Source organism: Hemitrygon akajei, chromosome 11 (genome assembly GCF_048418815.1).
Source record: "Hemitrygon akajei chromosome 11, sHemAka1.3, whole genome shotgun sequence".
Lineage (NCBI taxonomy): Eukaryota > Metazoa > Chordata > Chondrichthyes > Myliobatiformes > Dasyatidae > Hemitrygon > Hemitrygon akajei.
This window is the reverse complement of record NC_133134.1, coordinates 5,677,569-5,703,031: the sequence shown is the minus strand read 5'-3', so window position 1 is coordinate 5,703,031 and position 25,463 is coordinate 5,677,569. Positions and strand designations below refer to the sequence as shown.

The 25,463-nt window shown below is 43.4% G+C and overlaps 2 protein-coding genes across 3 annotated transcripts in view; one reads left to right on the top strand and one right to left on the bottom strand.

The window, feature by feature from the left end:
• LOC140735269 (uncharacterized protein C16orf52 homolog B) overlaps positions 1-7,688 on the bottom strand; it is a 147,369-nt gene extending 139,681 nt beyond the window's left edge. For both annotated transcript variants that reach the window (XM_073060124.1, XM_073060125.1), the window contains exon 1: positions 7,282-7,688. In XM_073060124.1, coding sequence (XP_072916225.1) covers positions 7,282-7,387 — 106 coding nt within the window. In that variant the 5' untranslated portion in view covers positions 7,388-7,688. The remainder of the gene's footprint in view (positions 1-7,281) is intronic.
• A 1,573-nt stretch (positions 7,689-9,261) lies between these two features.
• LOC140736321 (PDZ domain-containing protein 9-like) overlaps positions 9,262-25,463 on the top strand; it is a 63,919-nt gene continuing 47,717 nt past the window's right edge. Inside the window, exons 1-2 of the mRNA XM_073062326.1 lie at positions 9,262-9,377; positions 19,057-19,250. Coding sequence (XP_072918427.1) covers positions 9,262-9,377; positions 19,057-19,250 — 310 coding nt within the window. The remainder of the gene's footprint in view (positions 9,378-19,056; positions 19,251-25,463) is intronic.

The window sequence follows — 25,463 nt, the reverse complement described above, 5'->3', positions numbered from 1 at the left end:
CACCGGCTCTGCTTCATTAAGAGTTTGAAATTTAGTATGTTACCAAAATACTCATTAAAAAATTCGAAAGATGAAAGGTCAAGAGCATTCTGACTGGTTGCATCACCGCCTGGTATGGAGACTGCAATGTTCAAGATCACCAGAGCATGCAGAGGGTTGATTGCAGACTGATCCAGCTCCATCGCAAGCACAAATCTCCATAATGAGGATACCTTCAAGAGGCAGTACCTCAAGAAGGCAGCATTCATCACTAAGGACCCAAGGAAGTGGTCTGCTTCCTCACATCTGTCACAATAATTGACAAACACAATCTGCCTATACTAATAACACAAGCAATTGTACTTGTCTACCATGCCGCGATCAGAACAACTTCTAGAGGACCTTAGAAGAACTGTAGAGATGCATGAAGCTGGAAAAGGCTACAAAAGCATTTCTAAAGACTCAAGTGTTCATCAGTCCACAGTAAAAGAAAATGTCTGCAAATGGAGGAAACTCAGTACTGTCACTTGACGGTGAAAAAGAACCTAAGGGTTACACCAAATGACCTGAAGAAATTTCTAAAACTTACTAAAGTCTCTGTCCATGTGTCCACTGCAAGAAAAATGGTGCTCATGGAAGGACACCAGAGGAAACTAATGCTCTCCAAAAAAAAAAATCATGGCTGTGGGTCTCAAGTTTGTAAAAGACATCTGGATGTTCCACAACATTTCTGAGACGATCTTCTGTGGACAGATGAGACAAAAGTTGAACTTTTTGCAGAAATGCACACCACTTTGGAGGAAAAAGACCACTGCTCACCAACATGAAAGTGTTCTGCTTCCTCACAATTAGTCCAAAGATTTTTTTTAAATATTAACATACGAATCTGAACATGGATGGAAAGGCAAAAATGGCCTTGAGATTTTTTATTATTGGTGATAAGTGAATAATGAGGAAAAACTTCACCTCATATCACACAGGTGTGGGGGGGGGGCAAGTTATTGAGCAATGCTCTGCCTTGAAATAATTCCTCAGTTGTTTTTATTGTTTGAAAGCCTGGGAGATCAGAGGTGACTAGTGGATGAATTTTTCAAATCATTCCACTGCTCATAAATATCAATTTCAGTTTCCAGTCAGTGGAAATGGGAAGGTATTGGATTCTCTTCCAAAATCTTTCACAATGTACTTCAGTTCTACAACCATAAGATATCGGAGCAGAATTAGGTCATTTGGCCCTTGAATCTGCTCCGCCATTTCATCATGGCTGATCCAATTTTCCGCTCAGCCCCAATTTTTAAACCATGCAGCTGAAATCTCTTTTCAATTTGCCACATGACTCAATGGAATTCACATCTAGTCCTTCAGAAGCATTAAAATAAGGGACAACAAAATAACATTTGATTCACTTTATCCAAGGTCATGGAGAAATTGTGCAGACTTAATCATCTTAAAGATTCAGACACCATGGTAGTTTAGGGTGGCAAAGTTGTGTAGCAGCATGAGTGTTAGCAACCCTAGTTCAGTTCTGCCTCTGTCTGAAAGGAGTTTGCACATTCTCCCTGTGACTGCGCGGGTTTCCTCCGGGGGCTCCAGTTTCCTCCTACATTCCAACATAGTAGGTTAATTGGTCACATGGGTGCAATCAGGCTGCAGAAGCTCAGTAAACCAAGGCGCCCTGGTACCGTGCTGTATCTCTAAATAAATAAATAAAATCCTGGTGTTCTACTGAATATAATTTGGTGTATTATACAGAGATTAATCTAAATTAGATCAAAACAAACATCTAATTGATAGTTAAAAATTGACTGCAGTAAAGTGAACATGAAACATCCACCTTCCTCCAGAACCAGCAATGTATGGATTCAGCTCTCAGCTCCATAACAGCTAACTGTTAGTTCTAGCAAACAGGGAAGAGAAAAGGGAAAGAAATGGGTTGAACAACCTGTTGCCAGATGGCAGTTAATCTGTAAGGAAATATCTTTGGATGTGGCAGGTTAAGTTTGTAGTTAAAGGAATGAATTCATGAATTACATCAAAAACTCAAAAAAATCTGTGAAGGAGGACATCCTCAATCAAGGGATCAAGAGTGACAATGGGATGGTCTAGTTCAGGTCTCAGATCCCCAATTACATCAGTATCAATCATTCATCATGGCAAAAACCTAAAGAGAAGTCAGGCAGCTTCACAGAAAGGTCACCTTGAACCAGGGTCAATGTACCTCCCAAATTCATCTCATTTCAGGCCGAGATCACCCAGTCCTGTTAAAGGGTCTCGGCCTAAAGCATCGACTGTTTATTCATTTTCATAGGAGCTGACTGATCTTCTGAGTTCCTCCAGCATTTCATGTGTTTTTCTTTGGATTTCCAGCATCTGCACAATCTCGTGTTTATTACATGCAGAATGATTTTGCAATTAGTCAAATATTACCAAATTGCCAATTCAGTCTCCAGAAATTAAAAGGGAGACTGAATTTTAAAAATCTGAAGTGAAGTGCAGTTTACATCTGACACTGGAATACAATTTGTTAGAAAACATGATGACTCTTAGCATATTAGAGATCACTGGGTGTGCTGTTAGAAAACACTATATTACAACAAAGTAGGAACACATTACACACACAAGGATGCTGAAAAGCACAAAGGAAAACAAAACCAATGGAAATCGGAAGACACAAATACCACTGGGCGAAAAACATGGCATAAAACTGATTGAAGATTTAACTCAAAACAAAACTATTGTTTTGTTGGCTGTAATTTGTACTTCTCGAGAATAAGGATTCAGATAAAGAGGATAAACACGAAACAGCTGTTACATTATTAGTAAATTATGAGTGTCAGTACAATAAAATCCAGAGCAACACACACGATGCTGGAGGAACTCAGCAGGTCAGGCAGCATCTACAGAAATGAATAAACAGTTGACTTTTCAGGCCAAGACCCTTCATTAGGACTGGAAAGGAAGGGGGAAGACATAGAATAAAAAGAGAAGGGGAGGGGAAGGAGGATTAGCTAGAAGGTGATAGGTGAAGCCAGGAAAATAGGAAAAATAAAGGTGCTGGAGAAAGAGGAATTAAGAGGAGAGAAGAGTGGACCATGGGAGGAAGGGAAGAAGGAGCAGCACCATGGGGAGGTGATAGGCAGATGAGGAGAAGAGATAAGAGGCCAGTGTGGGAAATAGAAGAGAGAACGGGGAGGGATTTTTTTTAAACCAGGAGGAGAAATTGATATTCTTGCCATCAGGTTGGAGGCTACCTAGACAAAATGGGAGGTGTTGCTTCTCCACTCTGAGTGGCCTCATTGTGGCAAAAGAGAAGGACATGTCAGAACGTAAATGGGGATTGGAATTAAAATGATTGGCCACAAGGAAATTCCACTATTGGTGGATGGACCAGAGATGCTCAACATCCTCAATTAGCTTAAAATTTGCATACATATGCTTTAGCAGCCATCAGGGTTTGATTCCTGCCACTGCTGGTAAACATTTTAAACATTCGCCTTGTGACCACGTGAGTTTCCTCCCACATTCCAAAGACATATAGGTCAGGGTTAGTAAATTGTAGGTCAGTCTTGTTGGCGCCAGAAGCATGGCGACACTTGCGGGCTGCCCCACAACTACATCTTTGAACAGTGTTGATCGCTGACAACAAAGCATTTCACCATACGTTTCGATGTACATATGACAAATAAAACTAATCTCTCTACTTAGATTTGTAACAAGCTCAGAAAGTCAATGATCGTTATGTTGGTACACAATACTACTAATTAAAATTCCTGCCGCTCCCACAATTAATGGCTTTGCATCACCATGAGCCACACAATAACAAACAGGATACTTCAAATAGATATTGAATAAGCCTTTTGTTTTAGTGCTTAGCTCTGAAAATCCAGAGGAGCACAGCTAACATGACATTGCTGTGTTACATACAAGGGTACTTATACAGCACTGCCCAAAAGGTACTAAACACAAGAAATTCGGCAGATGCTGGAAATCCAAAACAACACACACAAAATGCTGGAGGAACTCAGCAAGTCAGGAGCAAACAGTCAACATTTTGGACTGAGACCTTTCTTCAGGACTGAAGGTGGTCTCAGCCTGAAACGTTGACTGTTTACTTTGAACAAGTGGCACGTCTGCATGAAACAGGGACATTTAAGTTAAAAAATGTATGATAGTGACATCCTCAAGCATTTAGGTGATGTGAAAAAAAATTACTAAAAATGCGATTGACTGCAATTCTGGAATCTGCAGTCAAAAACAAACTTCTGGAGGAACAAAGCATGAGCAGCATCTGTGGAGGCAAAGGGAAATTGGAAAAAAAAAGAGACTAGCTCAAGACATATTTGCCACATTGCACAGATATCTGCTTACACTGTTATAGAAAGACATCTCAGAAAGAATTACATAATTCCTCATCAATTTCATTGCATGAGGCAACTAATCACTACTTGCAACTGTCTTCCCAGTCAATGATCGAGACTTTCACTCCATTGTTTCATATTCCTCAATACTCTCGCCAAACAAGTACCTATAATCTTAACCTTGAACATTTTAATCAGAGCTCTCTGGGGAGAAAAATCCAAGTTTCTACAGAAATTGAAAAGCAAAAAAAAAAGGTAGATACTGGAAAACTGGAATAAACATGGAAAACACTAAAAAAATCTAGATCAAGAGTTCCCAACCCGGAGTCTACTGACCCCTCATAACAGGAGGAGTCCATGGCACAAAAAAGGTTGGAAATCCCAGCCCTTGATCAATGCAGATGGATGAACACAAAAGCACAAAAACCTCCAACAAACACAAAATGTTGGAGGAACTCAGCTGGCCAGGCAACATCAAAGGAAAAGAGTAAACAGTCGATGTTTCGGGCTGAGATCCTTCAACAGGGACCTAAAAACCTCACCCTTCTTTTCATACCACCATGTTGCACACTTAAAAATTAAGGTCTTCATGCTCATGCTAGGTGAATTTGAATTCTGAGATCACATGACCCATTACAGTGACTAGTAATAAATCAAAGGGCAGCAATCAGAAATGTACTTAGCCTTATGGGGATCCTTAATTTTTCATGCATATCTAACAGAGGAAATTACCAGGATAAGCAGAATTACAATCATTTTAAATTTAAACATTTCAAAGTCTGACATGTACATACATTTGTTTGTACGAACAGCTACTTTTTTTTCTCTCTCTCCTTCTAGTAATTGTTCATTCTTATCAGTGTTCTGTGGTTTTGATGCCATTCACCACAATACTATAGAGTACAGTTGGCATATCGAGTGATTTCTGTGTATTTTCCAACTTATATTAAAAACCGAGCTCTTGTGTTACCCGGCGATGTCCTGTAGATGCATACAAATAACCGAGAGAGAGTGTTTGCTGGTGATCTCAAGTTTATTTGTATACTTGTAGATTCAGTACATCTCCAACCTGAACCACAGTAGCCAGAAAACTGAACTTAATAAAACAAGTGACACTTCATGAAACTGATGAATTTAAACAAATTCAATAAATCCATAGCGTATGTTTTTAAAGTTTTACATAGGTTTATTGAAATTTACTTGTAAAAAAATATGCAATATTTTAAATTACATTAAAATGCATCACTTAAACATCTACAAAAATGGTTAACAGCAATTAGAATGTAATCAGGAATCTCAATAGTCAGTCCCAAGGGATAGCACAACACTGTGGGCTGAAGGGCCTGTAGTACCATGTTGTACTGTTCTATGTTCTATTATGTGCTTAAGCTTCTGGAATTTAGACATCAGTATTTGGACTCAAGAATGCCGACACTAACACACTGCTGTAAATAAATGAACACAGAAAGACTAGATGCCAAACAAATTTTGCTCAGACCAGAGCAGGTAATGAGCAAGTCCGCAGACATGGAGCTGCCACAAGATCTTGGGCCTATTTGAACCAAAGGCCACAGAATTGCAGATCAGTGGCCACCATCTGTTCTAAGTTACTGTTAATTCTAGTTCCTCAAATAAATTTACCAACAATTTAACTGCCAAATCCTCAGGAGACAGGAAGCAACGCTAGCATTTCATCCTTCGAATCACAAATGCACTGACCTTTCAAATACTTGGTAAAACTATTCACAAGTATCAAATATATCCAGCAGATTTTGCAGTATTTGGACTTGGTGGGGTTCCTTCCAAGTGTAAGATTACATCCCAGTCACACCGAAAACCTAATTAAATTGCTCCTGCCTTCCTTCAGACTACGACATATTGCGATATTTTAAAAATTCAGCAAACAAAGCACATTGATTTTAACTTGTGGTAGCTAACACATCTTTAACTGTAATCGACTACAAAGCTTCCTTTTATACGAGAAGAAATATTTTACAACACATCAATAGAGGTGCTCATCTGTAGGTGTGACAAGATGGACTTTAAAATGCAAACAATGAAACTGTTGTCAGATATATTCTGAACAGCTACACTGCACAAATAGGCAATGCATCACTCCAAAAGCAATACCTTTTTTCAACCTGAAATTGGAGCAGGCATCAGAACATTTGAAACCAAACGACTCTACATCGCCCTGTCACCAGCCAGCGAATGTTTCTTGCCAATTCGTAAACAACAGCAGAATTTCCTTCAATTTTCTACCCAAAATGTTGGAAATCACCCACCTTCAGAGCTTTCAACAAACAAAATACATTTCTGGAACAATAATTTGCACTGATCACCTCAACATACAATTCCCAAATCAGGCACATGGGGGAAATAAACTGGTAGTGTTCGAACAGATGATGGAGGGATTGGGGAACACAGAAGGGTGGTCAGGGAGTAAAAGAAAGGGGACGAGGGTGATGCCCACAGGCAGGAGGGAACTGGCTGAGGGGTGTACAGCAGTGGAGGGGGCAGGAGAGGGAGAGAATGGAGAGGGTTGAGGTTGTTGGGGAAATTGGGCAGCCAGAGTGGGTACAGGAAGAGAAGAAGGAGGGACGATGGGAGAGTCTGAAGAGTGGGAGAGCAGATGAGGTATGGGAGGAAGGAAAGGAGAAGGGGGTAGCTGGAGTGATGGGACATGAACTGCCAAAGGGAGGGATGAGGGGTGTGAGAGGGTTGAGGGGACATAGCCCTGCCGGAGGGCGGATGAGGATACATGAACTGCCGGAGGGAGCGAAGGGATTAGAGGATGTGAACTACCGGAGGGAGAGAAGGAATGAGGGGACGTGAACTGTCGGAGTGAGGGGTGGGTGATGGGACGTAAACTCTGCCGGAAGGAGGGGGATGAGGGGACATGAACCCTGCCGGGAGGGGGGGGGGGGAAGTTAACTGCACCAACCTGCGGACTCCCCGGTATTGATCCAGTCCGGGTTGGCCAGGCTGGCAATGGCGAAGATGTCGGCGGCCAGGAAGAGGCATCCTGAGATTATGGTCAGCTTATCCATGGCGGGAGGGCGACCGCCTTCACTCCGCAGCCAAAGAGCGGCGGCTGCCGACCGCCCGGCCCATGCCGCGGAGCATCGCCTCAGCCGACCCCCGGGCTCGGCCGTCGGCGGCGCCTGCGGGGGAGACTCGCTCGATTGCCTCTGCCTTTAGTTGCCGGTCTCCATCTGTGCTACGGAAGGGGAGGGAGGAAAGAGGCGACACCGATCCGCGTATCAGCCGCTCGGGCCCGGCAGCGCCTCACTCACGCACGGCGGCCATTCGCTCGGCGGGCGGCAACCGCAGCGGTTGCGTGCGCGCCGTCGCGGCGCGGTCTGACCAGGCCGGGAGCGGGGCGCGCGCGCTCGAGGGCGGGCGGCACGTGCTCGCCCTCCTACGCGGCAGCTGCCACCTGTCTCGTCGCCCGAAACCCGCGAGGCGGCGCACAGCAAGATCCCACGGATAGGCGCGGCCGGTGATTGGCCGTACCGGCCTCCCTCTCATCCGTTGAGCTTCAAATCAGTCAGGTAACTCAAAGGGAATTTTAAAAATATAAAAATTAAACTGATTTATTCTCACATGTAAGATACATAGGTTCAAAAGGTTCAGAGTAAATTTATTATCAAAATCCATATACGTCACCATATTCAATAAATCCATAATAGAATCCATGAAAGAGTGCACCAACCTGTGCAAAAGACAATAAACTGTGCAAATACAAAAAGAATAAATAAATAAATAAGCAAGCAATAAATATCAAGAGCATGAGATGAAGAATCATTGAAAGTGAGTCCATAGATTGTGGGAACAGTTCAGTGTGAGGTGAGTGAAATTTTCCTCTTTGGTTTTGGAGCCTGATGTTGAGGGTTGACAACTGTTCCTGAACCTGGTGGTGTGAGTCCTGAGGCTCCTGCACCTTCTTCTTCCACATTGGGATTGTATATTGGCAGATACTCTCACATTGGGATTGCAGCAGGCTGAGGGTAGCAGACACCAACAGAATCAATAAACTCATTCGTAAGGCCAGTGATGTTGTGGAGGTTGAACTGGACTCTGACGGTGGTGTCTGAAAAGAGGATGCTGTCCAACTTGCATGCCATCTTGGACAATGACTCCCATCCACTCCACAATGTACTGGTTAGGCACAGGAGTACATTCAGCCAGAGACTCATTCCACCGAGATGTAACACTGAGCGTCATAGGAAGTCATTCCTGCCTGTGGCCATCAAACTTTACAACTCCTCCCTCGGAGTGTCAGACACCCTGAGCCAATAGGCTGGTCCTGGACTTATTTCCACTCGGCATGATTAACTTATTATTATTTAATTATTTATGGTTTTATATTGCTATATTTCTTCACTATTCTTGGTTGGTGCGGCTGTAACAAACCCAATTTCCCTCGGGATCAATAAAGTATGTCAGTCTGTCTATATGACAAGAGAGCATAGGTTTAACATGGAATTGAAATTGGTTTATTCTTGTCACATGTACGGAGATACAGTGAAAAGCTTGTCTTGCACACCACACAGATCAGATCATTACACAGTGCATTAAGGTAGAACAAGGTAAAACAATAACAGAATGCAGAATAAAGTGTCAGTTACAGAGAGAGTGCAGTGCAGACAGACAATAAAGTGCAAGATCATATTTAGGTAGATTGTGAGGTCAGGAGTCCACCTTATTGTCTTATAGGACCATTTCAGGCTTTTTTTATCTTCTGCCCAATGGGAGTGGGGAGAAGAGAAAATGTCCAGGTTGGGTGAGGTCTTTGGTTATGTTGGCTGCTTTACTGAGGCGACGAGGGGTGTAGTGGGGGCTGGTTCCCCTGATGCACTGAGCATAGCAGGGATCTGAGGGAGGATTTTTTTTCACATTCAGAGTGGCTGCAAGCTGGAACATGCTGCCTGAAGAGGTGGTGGAGGCAGATACTCTCACAATATATAAGAAACACCCAGACAAGTTTTTCAGTCATCAGTGCACGGAAGGCTATGGACCAAATGCGGATAAGTATAGGTGAGTGCAGTGGTGGGCTCTGAGCAGTATAATTCCAGGACTCAGTGGGCATGAAGATATGAACACTCACAACAGTATCAGGTCAGAAATGGGGATGCTTGCTGAAGATCACACAATGTTCAATTCCAGTCACAACTCAGCAAAGGAAGCAGATCCTGACTGCACAAAGCAAGGTCTGGATTCAACATTCTGCCATGGATTAATAAATCACAAATATCTTTACAATTTATAAGGCCTTAGGCAGACCGCACTTGGACTATTGTGAGTAGTTTTGGGGCCTTATCTAAACGAGAATGTACTGAGATGACAGAGGGTCCAGAAGAGGTTCATGAGAATTATTCCAGAAATGAAAGGGTTAATGTATGAAGACCATTGAATGGCTCTAGGCCTGTACTCAATAAAGTTTAAAAGAATGAGGGGGATCTCATTGAAACCTATTGAATATTGAAAGGTCAAGATAGAGTGGACGTGGAGAAGATTTCCAATAGGGAGAGTCTAGGACTGGAGGAGACAACCTCAGAAGAGAAGGACATCCACTTAGAAGAGAGATGATAAGGAATTTCTTTAGTCAGAGAGGGATGAACCTATGAAATTCATTGACACAATCAGCATGTAGTGGCAAAGTCATTAGGTATATTTGAAGCAGAAGCTGAAAGGTTCTCGATTAGTAAGGGCATCAAAGGTTATGGGGAGAAGGTAGGAGAATGGAGGTTGAGAGGGAAAATAAAGAAGCTGTGATGGAATGGCAGAGCAGATTCAATGGACCAAATGGCTTAATTCTGTTCCTATTTCTTACAGTCTTCACACATCGCTAGTGATCATCGCTAATGAGAGAGAGTTTTACAAACTGCTCGACATTCTATCATCCTCAATACCCTAAGAGACACCATTGACCAGACATCAAACTGAACTAGTCACTTATGTATATACCAGAGCTACAAGAGGAGGTTAGAGGCTTAATGTCCTGTAGTAACTGACCTATCTCCTGATGGACAAAGCCTTTGCACCATCTAAAAGACACATAGCAGATATATTGTGGAGAGCATTTTGTCTGTACATTTTCTAGTACAGGAGGGGCCATTGCACAGGAACAGAGAACACTGCAGAAAGTTGTAAATTCAGCCAGCTCCATCATGGGTACTAACTTCCCCAGCATTGAGGACATCTTCAAAAGGCCATATCTCAAGTAGGTGACATCTGTCATCAAGGACCCTCACTATCCAGGCCTCCTTCTCATTGCTACCATCAGAGAAGAGGTACAGGAGTTTGAAGATACACGCTGAATGTTTTTGTGTACAATGTACAGTGTACACCTTCACCACTGTCGCACTTGCAGAGTGCGGGACCTCTGGATTTTCTGTTGATCGAGCCTGACACCAGCAACACTGCGAATGTCTTAGTTATCATTGATCATTACACTCGTTATGCTCAGGCATTTCCCACTAAGGATCAGAAGGCGACGACAGTGGCAAAGGTGTTATGGGAGAAGTATTTTGTTCATTATGGCCTTCCCAGGCGAATCCATAGTGACCAGGGGTGGGACTTTGAGAGCCGGATTATCCATGAATTACTGACTATGCTTGGGGTTGAGAAATCCAGGACTACCCCTTATCACCCACAGGGTGATCCTCAGCCAGAGAGGTTCAACAGGACCCTGTTGGACATGCTCGGGACGCTGGAGATTGAGCAGAAAAGTAAGTGGAGTTGTCATATTGGACAATTGGTTCACTGTTACAATTGTACTCGCAATGATGCTACAGGGTACTCGCCTTATTATCTGATGTTTGGGCAGGAAGCAAGGTTGCCCATTGACTTGTGTTTTGGGGCTGAAGTGGGTGACTTACCCGGGAAGCCCTATCTAAAGTATGTGTCCGACATGAAGAGGGAGTTACAGAGGGCGTACGAGTTGGCCGAGGCAGCGGCTACCAAACAAAATCAGAGGAATAAGATGAGATATGACCAAAAGGTGAAGTTTGCCCAATTATTGCCGGGCGACCGGGTCCTTTTACGGAATTTGGGACTCCCTGGTAAGCACAAGTTGGCAGATCAATGGGCGGCCAGCCCCTATGTAATAGAGAGCCAGGTGCCGAATCTACCAGTTTACCGGGTGAAACCTGAGGATGGGAATGGGCCTATCAAAGTACTCCATCAGAATCACCTGCTGCCCCTGGGTCAAGCAGTGCAGGTGGACAAGGAGCCAGAGTGGGAGGTTGTGCCTAGTACAAGAACTCTGCGAGGGCGCGGAGCGAGGGAAGAGGCCGCTGCTGAAGAGCGGGGATGGGTCCTTAACCCGAGAATGGATACCGATTCGGGAGATGACAACTCAGATGAGTGGCCCCTGTTCCCATTCGCTGGCGCTCCAGTACCAGAAGAGGAGGCTCCTGGCCCTTCCCATACTGAGTTGGGTGGGAGGAGGGAAGGTGTTGATGGTCAGATGGAGAGGCAGCCAGCATTGGGGGGGAGAGAGGGTGGAACCCGAGCGTGAGCCAGAGGGTTCTCAGGTGAGGGGGGAACCCCGTGAGGGAGGGGGTGAGGGTCTGACAGGTAGACCTGGGGTGTCCGAGGCAGAGGGTTCGCAGGTGAAAAGGGAGCCCAGTGAGGTCGGCAGAAGGGGTACGGAGATCTCAGAGAAGTAGGCGCCCCCCGGAGCGGTTGACATTTGTGGTGCCAGGAGAACCAAGTGTGATTTCTACTGCTCTGGGTAGTTATGTCGCTGCTTTCTGCACCTGGGTTGGGTTTTGGGTGTTGCAAGAAGCTTTGGGGAACTCTGGTAATGTCATGACGGCATGACATTTGCTGGTGGGGGGAGAATGTACAATGTCCTGTCTATGTTACTCAAAATGGCTTCTTTGGTTTGTTAAGAGTAGGAATGCTTCTTTGTCTGATAAGTGTTTTCTCTCACAGTTGTTTAGCTTTAGACTTGCTGATATGGGGATTGTATTCATTTGTTAACCAATGGGGAATGTTATTTTGTCTTGTGAGGTTGGGAGCTTGGGGGTTTTCGCGGTTTTTTTCAGGGGAGTCGGGAAGAAGACGCCGAGGAAGGTGGACGTGCGCTGCACTGCTCGGTCAACCACCCGGGTGGTCCCAGGTGCGAGGACGTGGAGGTCGGAGGAAAGTGACGAGGGGTCGAATGGTTCGATGGTTGAGCTCCAACGATGTGCACTAAATTGACTGAACTTTGATAAGTTGGCATCTTTTTTCTTTTTCTTTTCTTTCATTTATACTGTATTGCATAGTACTCTTTTAGTTTTAGTAAAATCTTTAAAGTGTATTTCATAATGGTATCTGGTGTGAGTTTGATACTGTGTGTGTACGCACGACATAAACTTGATTCTCACAGCACCTGCATGTACGAGAGGTGGGGTTGGTGAGTGGCTGGATCTCCTTTTCCCCTAGACATATACCAGCATGTTGGGTAAGTGTTACATTTGGAACAGCTTCATTCCCTCCGACATCAGATTTCTGAATGGTCCGTAAAACCACAAACACCACCTCAATATTTTGCTCTTTTTATTTTTGATATATTCTTATAGTAATTCTTTATGTATTGCACTGTACTGCTGCTGCAAAATAACAAATTTCATGATATGTGCCAGTGATAATAAATCCAATTCTGAGAAGCATGTTGGCAACAACCCGGATGAGTGCAGCTCAAAGCTATCCAGAAACACAAGAGATTTTGCAGGTGCTGGAAATCCAGAGTAACACACACAAACTGATGTTTCAAGGCAAGATTCTTCATCAGGACTGTGATATTTCAGGATAGTACAAGATATCCAGAAAGCAGGCTGCTTGACTAGGATCCCAAACCCCAACCTAAACATGAATTCATTTTCTCAGTTGTGCATAGTGGCTGTAGTGTGAACCAGCTACAAAATACACTGCATTTGTTTGTCTGAGCTATTCTGACGCCAACTTTCAAACCCTCAAACCAGCCAGAAGAGCAAAGTTTTCAGGTACTGTATATGGGAATATCGCCCCCTGCAGGTTCTCCTCTAAATTGCACATATTGGAAATACATCAACACTCCTTCAACACACACAAAATGCTGGTGGAACACAGCAGGCCAAGCAGCATCTATAGGGAGAAGCGCTGTCGACGTTTCAGGCCGAGACCCTTCGTCAGGACTAACTGAAAGGAAAGATAGTAAGAGATTTGAAAGTAGTGGGGGGAGGGGGAAATGCGAAATGCGAAAAGTTGAAGGGCCGAAGGAATTATAGATGGGGAGCAGCGAGAGTGGGTTTCACTGAACTCCCATCGAAGAGAAGATTTAAACTTCTTCAGTGTAGGCATCACTGGCAGAGGCTTCGCAGTAGTGAATTTAAAGAGCAAACACGAGGAAATCGCAGTAGTGAATTTAAAGACCTCACTGAATCTAATTCCTGGAATTGCCTTACACAGCACTGTGGGAGCAGCTTCACTAAAGGAGTGCAGTAGACAAGCAGGTGACTCACCCCCACCTCCTCAAGGCAGGGTTCGGTGATAAAAGCTAGCCTTGTCAATAAAGGCCAGAATCTAAAAAATAAGTAATTGAAAAATCATTACAGCTCACAACTAGAAAAGTAAATTTATTGTCAAAGTATGTATATGCCAGTATATACTGCCTTGAGATTCATTTTCTTGCAGGCATATACAGGAAAATAAAGAAATATGATAGATGCTAAGAACAAAAATACATAAACAACTGAGAAACAACTAATGTGAAAATAAAAAAAATAAATAATACTGAGAACATCAATTGTAGAGTCCTGAAAAGTGAGTCTGCAGGTTGTGGAATCAGTTCATAGTTGAGATGAGTGAAGTCATCCATGGCGGTTCAGGAGCCTGATGGTTGGATAATAATGTTTCTGAACTTGGTGGTGTGGAACCTAAGATTCCTGTACCTCCTGCTTGATAGTACTAGTGAGAAGAGAGCATGGCCTGGATGATGGGGACCTCGAGTATGGATGCTTCTTTCTTGTGGCAGCACTCCTTGTAGATGTCCTGAATGGTGGGGAGAGCTATGTCAATAATGCACAAGGCTGTATCCACCACTTTCTGTAGACCTCTCAGAGCCATCAGGTATTTAATGCTACCCCTTCCATATGAAAAGGCTTAAAGGAAACTCTTAATAGTTTCTCAATTAATAATAACTGAACGTTACTTTCTCACAGGTCCCTACCTTGAAGCTGAGAGATTGTAGAAGTGTACTTGTACAAAATGACATTTTTTGTCTGTAGCAAAATGGAGTCTGTATTGTACCAGAGTGCTCTGCTAGTAATGTTCATGCAACATTATGCTGATGGAACCTGAGTCCTTGAAAAACTGCAGACCAGCAGATGCTTTACTGAAAGAATACTAAATACACTGATTAAGTAGAAGGACAGAATGCACCCTTTGCTTGAAGTGAGGCATGGGTAGCTGCACTTGTGTATAAAGGAGTGACTATGCTATCTGTTTTTCAGAAGCTGTCAATGGCACTTGTACAGTGATGGTCTAGCAAGTAAAATAAACATAATTATAATTGATCCACTCTGAGTTATTTGTTGTTTGTTCTAGGATGTAGCAAAAAGGTGCTTAATGAGAGAAAAGGGAAGAAAGGAGCATTCTAGGATGAGAGGGAGAGATGAAGGTAAGGACAAGAATATTCAAGAGGAGAAAAGTAAAAAGATGGTGGGGGAGAGAAACGGAGGGGATGCAGATGGAGAAAGATGTAGGGAAAGAGGCGAGACGGGGAAGAGATAAGGTAGAGAAGGAAGGAGATCAAGCAGGGAGGAGGAAGAGTGGAGGGGATGAGAGAGACAGAGATGGAGAGGGAGAGAGAGAGAGGCTGAATGAAGGGTCTCAGCCTGATGCCTTGACTGTTTATTCCTCTCCATAGATGCTACCTGATCTGCTGAGTTCCTCCAGCATTTTGTGTGTGTTGCTCTGGATTTCCAGTATCTGCAGAATCTCTGGTGTTTATGAGAGAGAAAAGGATCTGCTATTGGGTTTACAGCAACACTAGCTGGTCAACCTGTATTGACTCCAATATAAATACAAAGATCAAAACTACATTGACCTGGAACAAAAGCCTCTATATCAAAGCCCTGCACATTTTCAGAAGAGATTTTACCAATGACTCTGAAGTGAACACAGAGAGCTGAGACAACTGATAAGGCCATAAGATATAGGAGCAGTTTTAGGCCTTTTGGCCCATTGAGTCTGCTCCACCATTCCATCATGGCTGATTTATTATTCCACTCAACCCCACTCTCCTGCCTTCTCCCCATAATCTTTGATTCCTTACTAATCAAGAACCATCAACCTCTGCTTGGCCTCCAAGTCTCTTGACCTCCACAGCCATCTGTTGCAATGAATTCCACAGATTCACCACCTACTGGCTAAAGCAATTCCTCCATAACACTGTTCTATAGGGACATTTTTGTATTCTGAGACTGTGCACTCTGGTCCTTGACTCCCCCACAATAGGACACTCCAGGTCCAGTAGTTGAGTCCAAATGATGTGCTGAGCCGTCCTAAGTGCTTTGTGATCTGTCCTGCTACAGCTAGAGGACCTGTCATTCTGTGATGAGACCAGGTGAGGGGGAGGGTGGGTGAGTGAGGGAACGGAGGTTTGAAATTAGAAGTTGGGAGAGGTAAAGAGATGAAAAAAGAAAGAATCTGATGAGAGGGCAGTGGTCCATGAAGTAAGGGAAACCAGAGGGAGGTGTTGGGTAAGTGGGGAGAAAAAAAGGGTTCCCAGAGGATAAGAACCAGAACATTCAGGTTGAAAGCTACCCAGGTGGAATATGAGGTGTTGCTCCTTCAACCTGGACCAACGTGTTGGAATTAACATTAATTTAAATGCAGCACTAAAATAAGTTCTTTCTATGGAGTGCAGCAGTGAATCTCAGCAACCAGAGAGTTAAAAAGCAATAAACAATGGGGTTATAACGCCCTCTTCCCTTGACATCTGTAACATTCCAGAATCCTCAGCCACCCACTCTCCGTTGCCCCGGGAGATCTGGGGATTGTAATTTGAATGAGTCCCCCCAGCAGGCAGGGAGCCGGCTCCCTTGCGTACCAACAGATTGCAAAGCCTGTCTTCACCTCCACAACCTATGGAACGCAGGGACTGGAATGTACGGCCAGAGAGAGGTGAGACCAGAGGGAGGACAGAAGGAGTTTCCCATTACTGTCAACTGTGCACCAAGGCAGTCAGTGCCCATGGGCAGTTACAGGGCCTGGGGAAGGCTCAGCGGGGTAGTCTCAGTGTAAGTGGGGAACAGGGATTATCCTGGGAATGAAAGGGTTAACATATGAAGAGTGTTTAATAACTCTGGGTCTGTACTCATCAGAGTTCAGAAGAATGAGAGGGGATCTCATTGACACCTATTAATCTTGAAAATCATAGATAGAGTGGATATGGAGAGGAAATTTCCAATAGTGAGAGAGTCTAGGACCAGCAGACACAGCCTCAGAATAGAAGAACACCCCTTCAGAACAGAGCTGAGGGGAAATTTCTTCAGTCAGAGAGCAATGAATCTGTGAAATTCATTGCCACAGATGGCTGTGGAGGCCAAGTCATTGGGAATATTTAAAACAGAGAATGATAGGTTTTTTATTAAACAGGGTGTTAACTGTTTCAGGGAGAAGGCAGGTGAATGGGACTGAGAGGGATAATAAATCAACCATGATGGAAAGGCATAGCAGACTCGACAGGCAGAATGGCTGAAGTCTGCTCCTATGTCTTATGGACCCTCCCGGACTGTTGTAATCATTTAGTTTATCCATTACTCACCAAAATATCTACAAGACACTCTTACCATTGAAATTTCTTCATATATTCATAAAGTTATACAGTCAAAAATTATCTTCGGCCTAACTAGTCCATGCTGACCAAAATGTCCATCTAAACTAGTCCATTTGGCCCATATGACACAACCGTGGCTAGCAAGAGAAATCAAAACCAACATAAAAGCCAAAGAGAGGGCATATAATAGAACAAAAATTAGTGGGAAACTAGAGGAGTGGGAAGCTTTTAAAACCAATAGAAGATAACTAAAGTCATTAAGAAGGTAAAGATGCAATACGAAAGTAAGCTAGCCAATAATATTAATGAGGATACCAGAAGTTTATTTAGATACATAAAGAGAGGCAAGAGTGGATATCAGACTGCTGGAAAATAATGCTCGAGAGGTAGTAATGGGGGACAAGGAAATAGTGGATAAACTGTTTAAGTATTTTGCATCATTCTTCACTGCAGAAGACACTAGCAGAATGGTGGAAGTTCCAGATGTAAGGGGTCATGAAATGTGTGAAGTTACCATACTTAGAGAGAAGATTCTTAGGAAACTGAAAGGTCTGAAGGTAGATAAGTCACCTGGACCGGATGGTGTATTCCCCAGGGTTCTGAAAGAGGTGGCTAAGAGATTGTGGAGGCAATAGTAATGATCTTTCAAGAATCCCTAGCTTCTGGAATGTTGGAGTCAATTATTAAGGGTGAGATCTCAGGGTACATGATAAATTAGGCCATAGTCATCATGGTATCCTTAAAGGAAAATCTTGCCTGACAAATCTGTTGGAAAATCGGTTGATGTTGTGTACTTGGATTTTCAGAAGGCCTTTGACAAGGTGCCACACAAGAGGCTCCTTAACAAGCTACAAGTCTTTGGTATTACAGGAAAGATTCTAGCATGGATAAAGCAGTGGCTGATTGGCAGGAGGCAAAGAGTGGGAATAAAGAAAGCCTTTTCTGACTGACTGCCGGTGGTGTTGGGACTAATTCTTTTTACATTATCTGTCAATGATTTGGATGAGGGAAGTGATGGCTTTGTTGCAAAGTTTGCAGATGATATGAAGATAGGTGGAGGGGCAGGTAGTTTTGAGGAAGTAGAGAGGCTACAGAAGGACTTAAATTAGGAGAATGGGCAAAGAAACAGCAGATGGAATACAGTGTCAGGAAGTGTCTGGTCATGCACTTTGGTAGAAAAGATGAAATTTCTAAATGGAAAGAAAATACAAAAATACTGAGGTGCAAAGGGACTTGGGAGTCCTTGTGCAGGATTCCTTAAATGTTAATTTGCAGGTTGAGTCTGTGGTAAGGAAGGCAAATACAATGTTAGCCTAAGAGGATCGGAATATAAAAGCAAGGATGTAATGTTGAAACTTTATAAAGTACTAGAGGATACACCTTAGAATAGAGGGGCATCCTTTAAAAATGGAGATGAGGAGGAATTTCTTTAGCCAAAGAGTGGTGAATCTGTGGAATTCTTTGCCACAAACAGTTGTGGAGGCCAAGTCTTTATGTATATTTATGGCAGAGGTTGATAGATTCTTAATTGGGCAGGGCATGAAGGGATACGGGGAGAAGGCAGGAGATTGGGGCTGAGAGGGGAAATGGATCAGCCATGATGGCAGAGCAGACTTGATGCGCCAAATGGCCTCATTCTGCTCCTACATCTTATGGTCTTATATCACTCTAAGTTTTTCCTATCTACAATATGTACCTGTCTTTTACATGTTGTTATGACACATGCCTCTACCACTTATTCAGAAAGCTTGTTCCATATACCCACCCTCTGCATGAAGAAGTTACCCCCTCAGGTCCCTTTTAAACCCTTCCCCTCTCACTGTAAACCAGTAGTTCCCAACCTTTATTGTGCTGTGGACCCACCCCATTAACCAAGGGGTCCAAACCCAGGGTTTAAACAAGACTGTTGTGTTTTGCAGATCCAGTGACAGATGTGAAAGAGAATCCAGACCATAACTTGGGTAGCAGCTATAAAACGTTCATTAAGAGGGGAACTAAAGGGCTGGGTCTGGTGCTAATCGAAAATGGATCCTTTCTACAGATCTTGAGAGTTATTGAGAGTGGTCCTGGAGACTCAGAGTCAAACCTGAAACCAGGTACAGTATTTATTTACATTGTCCAATAATCACACAGACTAGCCCACATTACAGCAATTTGAATCAGTCACAAAATGCTGGTGGAACTCAGCAGGCCAGGCAGCATCTATAAGGAGAAGCACTGTCGACATTTCGGGCCAAGTCCTGATGAAGGGTCTCGGCCCAAAATGTCGACAGTGCTTCTCCTTATAGATGCTGCCTGGTCTGCTGTGTTCCACCAGCATTTTGTGTGTGTTGTTTGAATTTCCAGCATCTGCAGATTTCCTCATGTTTGCAATTTGAATCAGAATCAGGTTTAATTTCACTGTATGTTGTGAAATTTGTTTTTTTGCGGCAGCAGTACTTTACAATACATAATAAGAATTATATAAATTACAAAATAACTATGTATAAAGTTAAATTAAGTAAGTATGGCAAAAGTAGAGCAAAAAAAAGAGAAAGAGAAACAAAATAGTGAGGTAGTGTTCATGGGTTCATGGTCCATTCTGAAATCTGATGGCGGAGGGGAGGAAGCCGTTTCTGAAACAGAGTGAGGGTGACAGAAGGATGCCTTTCCCTCTTGTCTCCATCTCTGGAGATGAACAGTCAACCGACATCTTTTATAAACCTACTGATCCCCATAGATAACTCGACTCTACATCTTGCCACTCTATCTCCTGTAAAAATACTTTTCCCTTTTCTCAGTTTCTTCACCACATCTGTTCTCAGGATGTGGCTTTCCATTTCAGGACATCAGAGTTACCCTCCTTCTTTAAAGAATGGGGTTTCCCTCACTCTACTATTGATGCTGCCTTCATCTGCATCTCCTCTATTTCCCTTATAGCTGCACTCATCCCATCATCCCGCCATCGTAGTAATGATAGAGTCCCTCTTGTCCTTACATACCACCCCATCAGCCTCCACATTCAGCAAATTATCCTCCCACAACTTCTGCTATCTCCAAAGAGACCCTACCTCTAAACATATTACCTTTACCTCCCTCTCCCTCGGCTTTCCACAGGGATAGCTCCCTCCGTGATTTCCTTGTCCATTTGTCCCACCCCAATAATTTCCCTCCAGGCACTTATCCTCAAAGTGGCCCAAGTGCTTCAGCTACTATACCCATACACCTCCTCCCTCACCTCGTTCAGGGTCCCAAACAGTCCTTCCAGGTGAGACAACAGTTCACCAGCAAATCTGTTGGGATCATCTATTGTGCCAGTACTCCCAATCTCTGCTCCTTCCACCACAAGCGGAACTTAGTGGCCAAACATTTTAATTCTGGTTCCCATTCCCATTCCAATACGTCTGTCTGTGGCCTCCTCTTGTGCCTAGATGAGGCCATCCTCAGGATGGATGAGCAACACATTACACTCTGTCTGGGCAGTCTCCAACTTGATAGTATGAATATTGATTTCTCCTTCTAGTGAACAAAATTCTTCCCTTTCCCTCAATTACTCTATTCCCCTGTTGTGCCGCTGGCATTTAGGGCAGCAATCAAGGTCCTCCATCTCTGTCTGTTCTTAGCCATTTTCTCTATTTTGCCCTTTGTAGTACAGATTCCTCATTTCTGCCTCTGCGGTTTGGTGTCAAGTTGTCTTTGGTCTCCTGTGTTTCCTCTGCCATTCAGGGATCCAATGAAGTGCTGTCTTGATGATAGGGTTGGCCTCTCTTTTCATCAGATGTCCAATCCACCTCCAACATTTTCTCATGATTGTGGCCATGTCCTCTTGATAACACTGAAAGAGCAGGGCATGGTTAGAGATCTTCCTTGGCTCGAAAATATGGAGGACCTTCCAAGGCTAATGGTGTGGATTGATGACAACTTGGCAAGGTCTTTCTCTGTCATGCACCAGTTTTTATTGGAAAAGTGGTCTATTACCTAATATGTTACTTTCTTTAACAAAACACAAAAAAAATTCTCTGTGACATTTCTTATTTTCCATTGTTTATCGGGTATCTGTCTTCAAAATACTCAAAGATTTTGTCCTTTAAAGAAATGTTCTAAAAATATCATGCCCCCCCCCCACCCAAGAGGGAAAAAAGTTGCCTCATCTCTGAATGGTCAGAATTAGTTTGAGGAGATTTGGTATGTCACCAAACAGCTCTTGCAAATTCCTACAACCTGGTATGGAGGCTGCAGAGGGTTGCAAACTCATCCAGCTCCATCAGACGCACATCCCTCCCCAAAACTGAGGACATCTTCAAATGACAGTGCTCAAGAAGTTGAATCCTTGTCTTGGGTGCTGTCCACATGGAGTTAGCAATCCGAATTCCATTGGGGGGGGGGGGGTTAGCTCTTAGAATGTGTGGGTAAGTGGAAGAACAAAGGGGGAGTAAATGAGAAGGTGGGAAGAATGAGGTGGGATCAGTGTAAATCGGTGCTTGATGGTCAGTTTAGGTGCAGGGCTGAAGAGCCTATTTGTAAGCTGGGTGACTCTGATCGATGAGAGAACTGCTCTGAGTGAGTCTGCAGTGGGATTGCGCTGATTTCTGGAAGGCTAGCAATCATATTCATTCCCTGTGGAACAAGAAACTTACTAACCAGGTTGGAATAAATTGAAATTATTATTTTGCTATATTTAGCTTCGTATTTAATGTCCCAAGATCTATCTTTAACAGTGGGCAAAATTAATGTGCTAGTTCTGATAATATGATTTACTTATGCTAATACCTGCCATGCATGTATAATTGAAAATGTAAATTGCTGTTAAAATTTAAAAAAAAACAGGGAGCTCTAATTATTTCAATTCAAAGGGGAGATTCGTTATAAAAGATCGGAAGATTTTTTTGTCACACAAATTACACCAATAATATCTGTGATCAGGAAAATATATATTCCAAGGATTTTGATATAAAAGCAGAGAATGTTCGAAATACTCAGCAGGCCAGGCAGCATGTGGAGAGAGAAGCAGTGTTAGTGTTTCAGGTTGAAACACTGTAACAATCCTCAACTTGAAATAGATTTTTTTTACTTCCTTCTGTACTCCATTCCTCTTACTGAAAGGCAGATAATAATACTTGCATTTCAAGTAGCTTGTTAACCACAGAACACAACAGCGTAGAAACAGGCCCTTGAACACTTCCAGTCCCATGCCCAATTTTTATTCTGTCTAGCCCCATTGACCCACACCTGGACCACAGCACTCCCATCCATGTACCTTATTCAAACTTCTCTTGAATGTTGCCGTCAAACCTGCATCCACCACGTTGCTGGCAGCTCATTCCACACTTGCACCACCCTCTGAGTGAAAAAGTTTCTCTTAAACGTTTCATCTTTCACTCTTAACCTATGACCTGTAGTTGTAGACTCACCCAACCTCAGTGTAAAAAGCCTGCTTGCGTTCACCCTATCTATACCCTTCATAATTTTGTATTCCTCTATCAAATCTCCCCTCATTCTCCTACACTCCAGGGAATAAAGACATAATCTGCTAAACCTTTCCCTATAACTCAGGCCCTCAACACGTGGAAACATTCTTGTAAATTTTCTCTGCACTCTTTCAATCTTATTGATATATTTCCTGTAGGTAGGTGATCAGAACAAAATACAATATTCCAAGTTTGGTCTCACCAACATCTTATACATGATGTGGGTTGGCCACATCATCAGTATGCCTGACTCCCGCCTCCCTAAACAACTCCTGTTCAGCCAACTCAAGGATGCAAAATGTACTTGTGAGGGCAGAAAAAGCAGTTCGAGGACAATATCAGGACCCAGCTGAGGAAGTGCCACATCAACCTGAATGGATGGGAGAAATTAGCACTGGATAGGGAAAGCTGGAGAAGGACTGTCTATGACGGTTTGCACAGCTCGAAGAATACCTCCAAGCTGCCGCTGAGACTAAGCAGTTTCTATGTAAGGACAGACTGGGAAAGGTCCAACCAGCTACATCCACCACCACCTCAATGACCTACACTGCCAACACTGCAATAGGACTTGTGGATCACGGACTGGCCTCTTCAGTCATCCCCAGACCCACAAGTGACCAGCTCAACGAACAGGAGAAGAATCGTACTCAACCACGAGTGATTGCTGATGATGATGATACAACTTTAATGTGACATTTAATGATTCCTAAATACCCTGTACTAACACCTTTCAACATCTCTGGCTGGTGGAGAGTTATTCATCACATACCTGACCTGCCACTTGTAGGCAAGGTAGGTGCTCTGGGACATCAGGAGATGACCTCAGCGTTTATTTATTTAGAGATGTAGAATGGAACAGGACCCTCCAGCCCAATGAGTTGCATCACCCAGCAATCTATCTAACCTTAGGCTAACCATAGGATGATTTACAATCAACAATTAACCTACTAACTGGAGCATCCAGAGGGAACCCTCATGCTTACAGGAAGGACGTACAAACTTATTACAGATGGCACCAAAATTGAACTCTGAACTCCAATGTCCCAAGCTGTAATAGCATCGAGCTAACCGTGATGCTACTGTGGTGCTCTACCAGTTATCCATCTTTAGACCTACTGGTGCAGTTGAGATTCTGGTCAATGTGAAGCCCTCTTTTGCTCTCCGCACTGCCCCTCCCTAAGCTGTTGATGCTGGGACTCAGCGATGGCTGTGCTTAACACTCAAGGACAGATGGTTATATTCACTCTTGAACATTACCCGGCTCCTGTGAGATGAAAATCTTACCATTGGTTAGTTACTCCTAAATATTCACAGAAACAGGCCTTTCGGCCCACTGTGACCATGCCAGCCTGTTTGCCCATTTATATGAATCCATTTGGCTGCATCAGGTCTATAAGGGGACTAGAATATGAAAGCAAGGCATTGATCAGACTACACTTGGAGTATTGTGAGCAGTTTTAAGCCCCTTATCTAAGAAAAAATGTGCTGGCATTGGAGAGGGTCCAGAGGAGGTTTGCAAGAATTATCCTGGAAATTAAAATGTATGAGGAGTGTCTGATGACTCTGGGCCTGTACTCGCTGGAGTTTAAAAGAATGGGGGGGGGGGGGGGATCTCAATGAAACTTATGGAATATTGAAAGGCTTAGACAGAATGGAGGTGTTGCCAGCAGTGAGAGAGTCTAGGACCAGAGGGCATTGGGTATATTTAAAGTGGATTTTGACAGGCACTTATGGAACATTACAGCACAGGAGCAGGCCCTTCGGCCCACATTGTTGTGCTGAACCAAATAAATTAATAATCAAATGGCCAAATAAACTAATCCCTTCTGTCTACACAATGTCCATATTCTTCCACTTTCCCAACATTCATGTGTCTATCTAAACAGCTCTTAGAAGTCCCTAATGTAACTGCCTCTACCACTGCCCCAGGCAGCACATTCCAGGCACCCACCACTCTCCGTGTAAAAAAAACTTGCCCGACATCTCCTTCGAAATTACCCCTTCACACCTTAAACACATGCCCTCTGGTATTAAAGATTTCAATGCTTGGAAAAAGATACTGTCTGTCTACTCCATTTATGCTTCTCGTCAAGGCAGCATCCTGGTAAACCTCTTTAGCACCCTCCCTGAAGTCTCGGCATCCTTCCTGTAATGGGGCGGCCAGAACTGTGTGTAATACTCCACATGTGGTCTAGCCAGAGTTATATAAAGCTGCAATGTAACTTCCTGACTTTTGAACTCAATGCCTTGACTAATAAAAGCAAGCATGCTACATGCCTTCTTAACCATCCTATCATCCCCATAGTCACTTTCAGGGAGCTGTGAACTTGGACCTAGTGATCCCTCTGTTCATCATCACAATTAAGGGTCTTGCCCTTAACAGCATACTGTCTCTTTGTATTTGACCAACCAAGGTGCAACACTTCACATTTGGTTGGGTTAAACTCCATCTGCCATTTCTCTGCCTATATATGAAACTGATCTATATCCCATTGTATTCTTTGCCGGTCTTCTATGTAAACCAGCAATCTCTGTATGCTCAGCAAACTTACTAACCCACTCATCTACGTTTTTATTCAAGAAATTATATACATTACAAACAGCAGAAGTCCTAGTATTGATCCTTGCAGAACACCGCGAATCACAGACCTCCAGCTCAAATAAGTTCCTTCAACTACTATCTTCTATCTTCTGTGGACAAGCCAGTTCTGAATTCAGCCAATTCACCATTGATCCTGTGCATCCCAATCTTTTGAATGAGCCTCCCATGAGGGAACTTGTCAAATGCCTAACTAAAATTATAGTAGACAATATCCAAAGCTCTACCTTCATCAATCACCCTCATCACCTCATCAAAATACT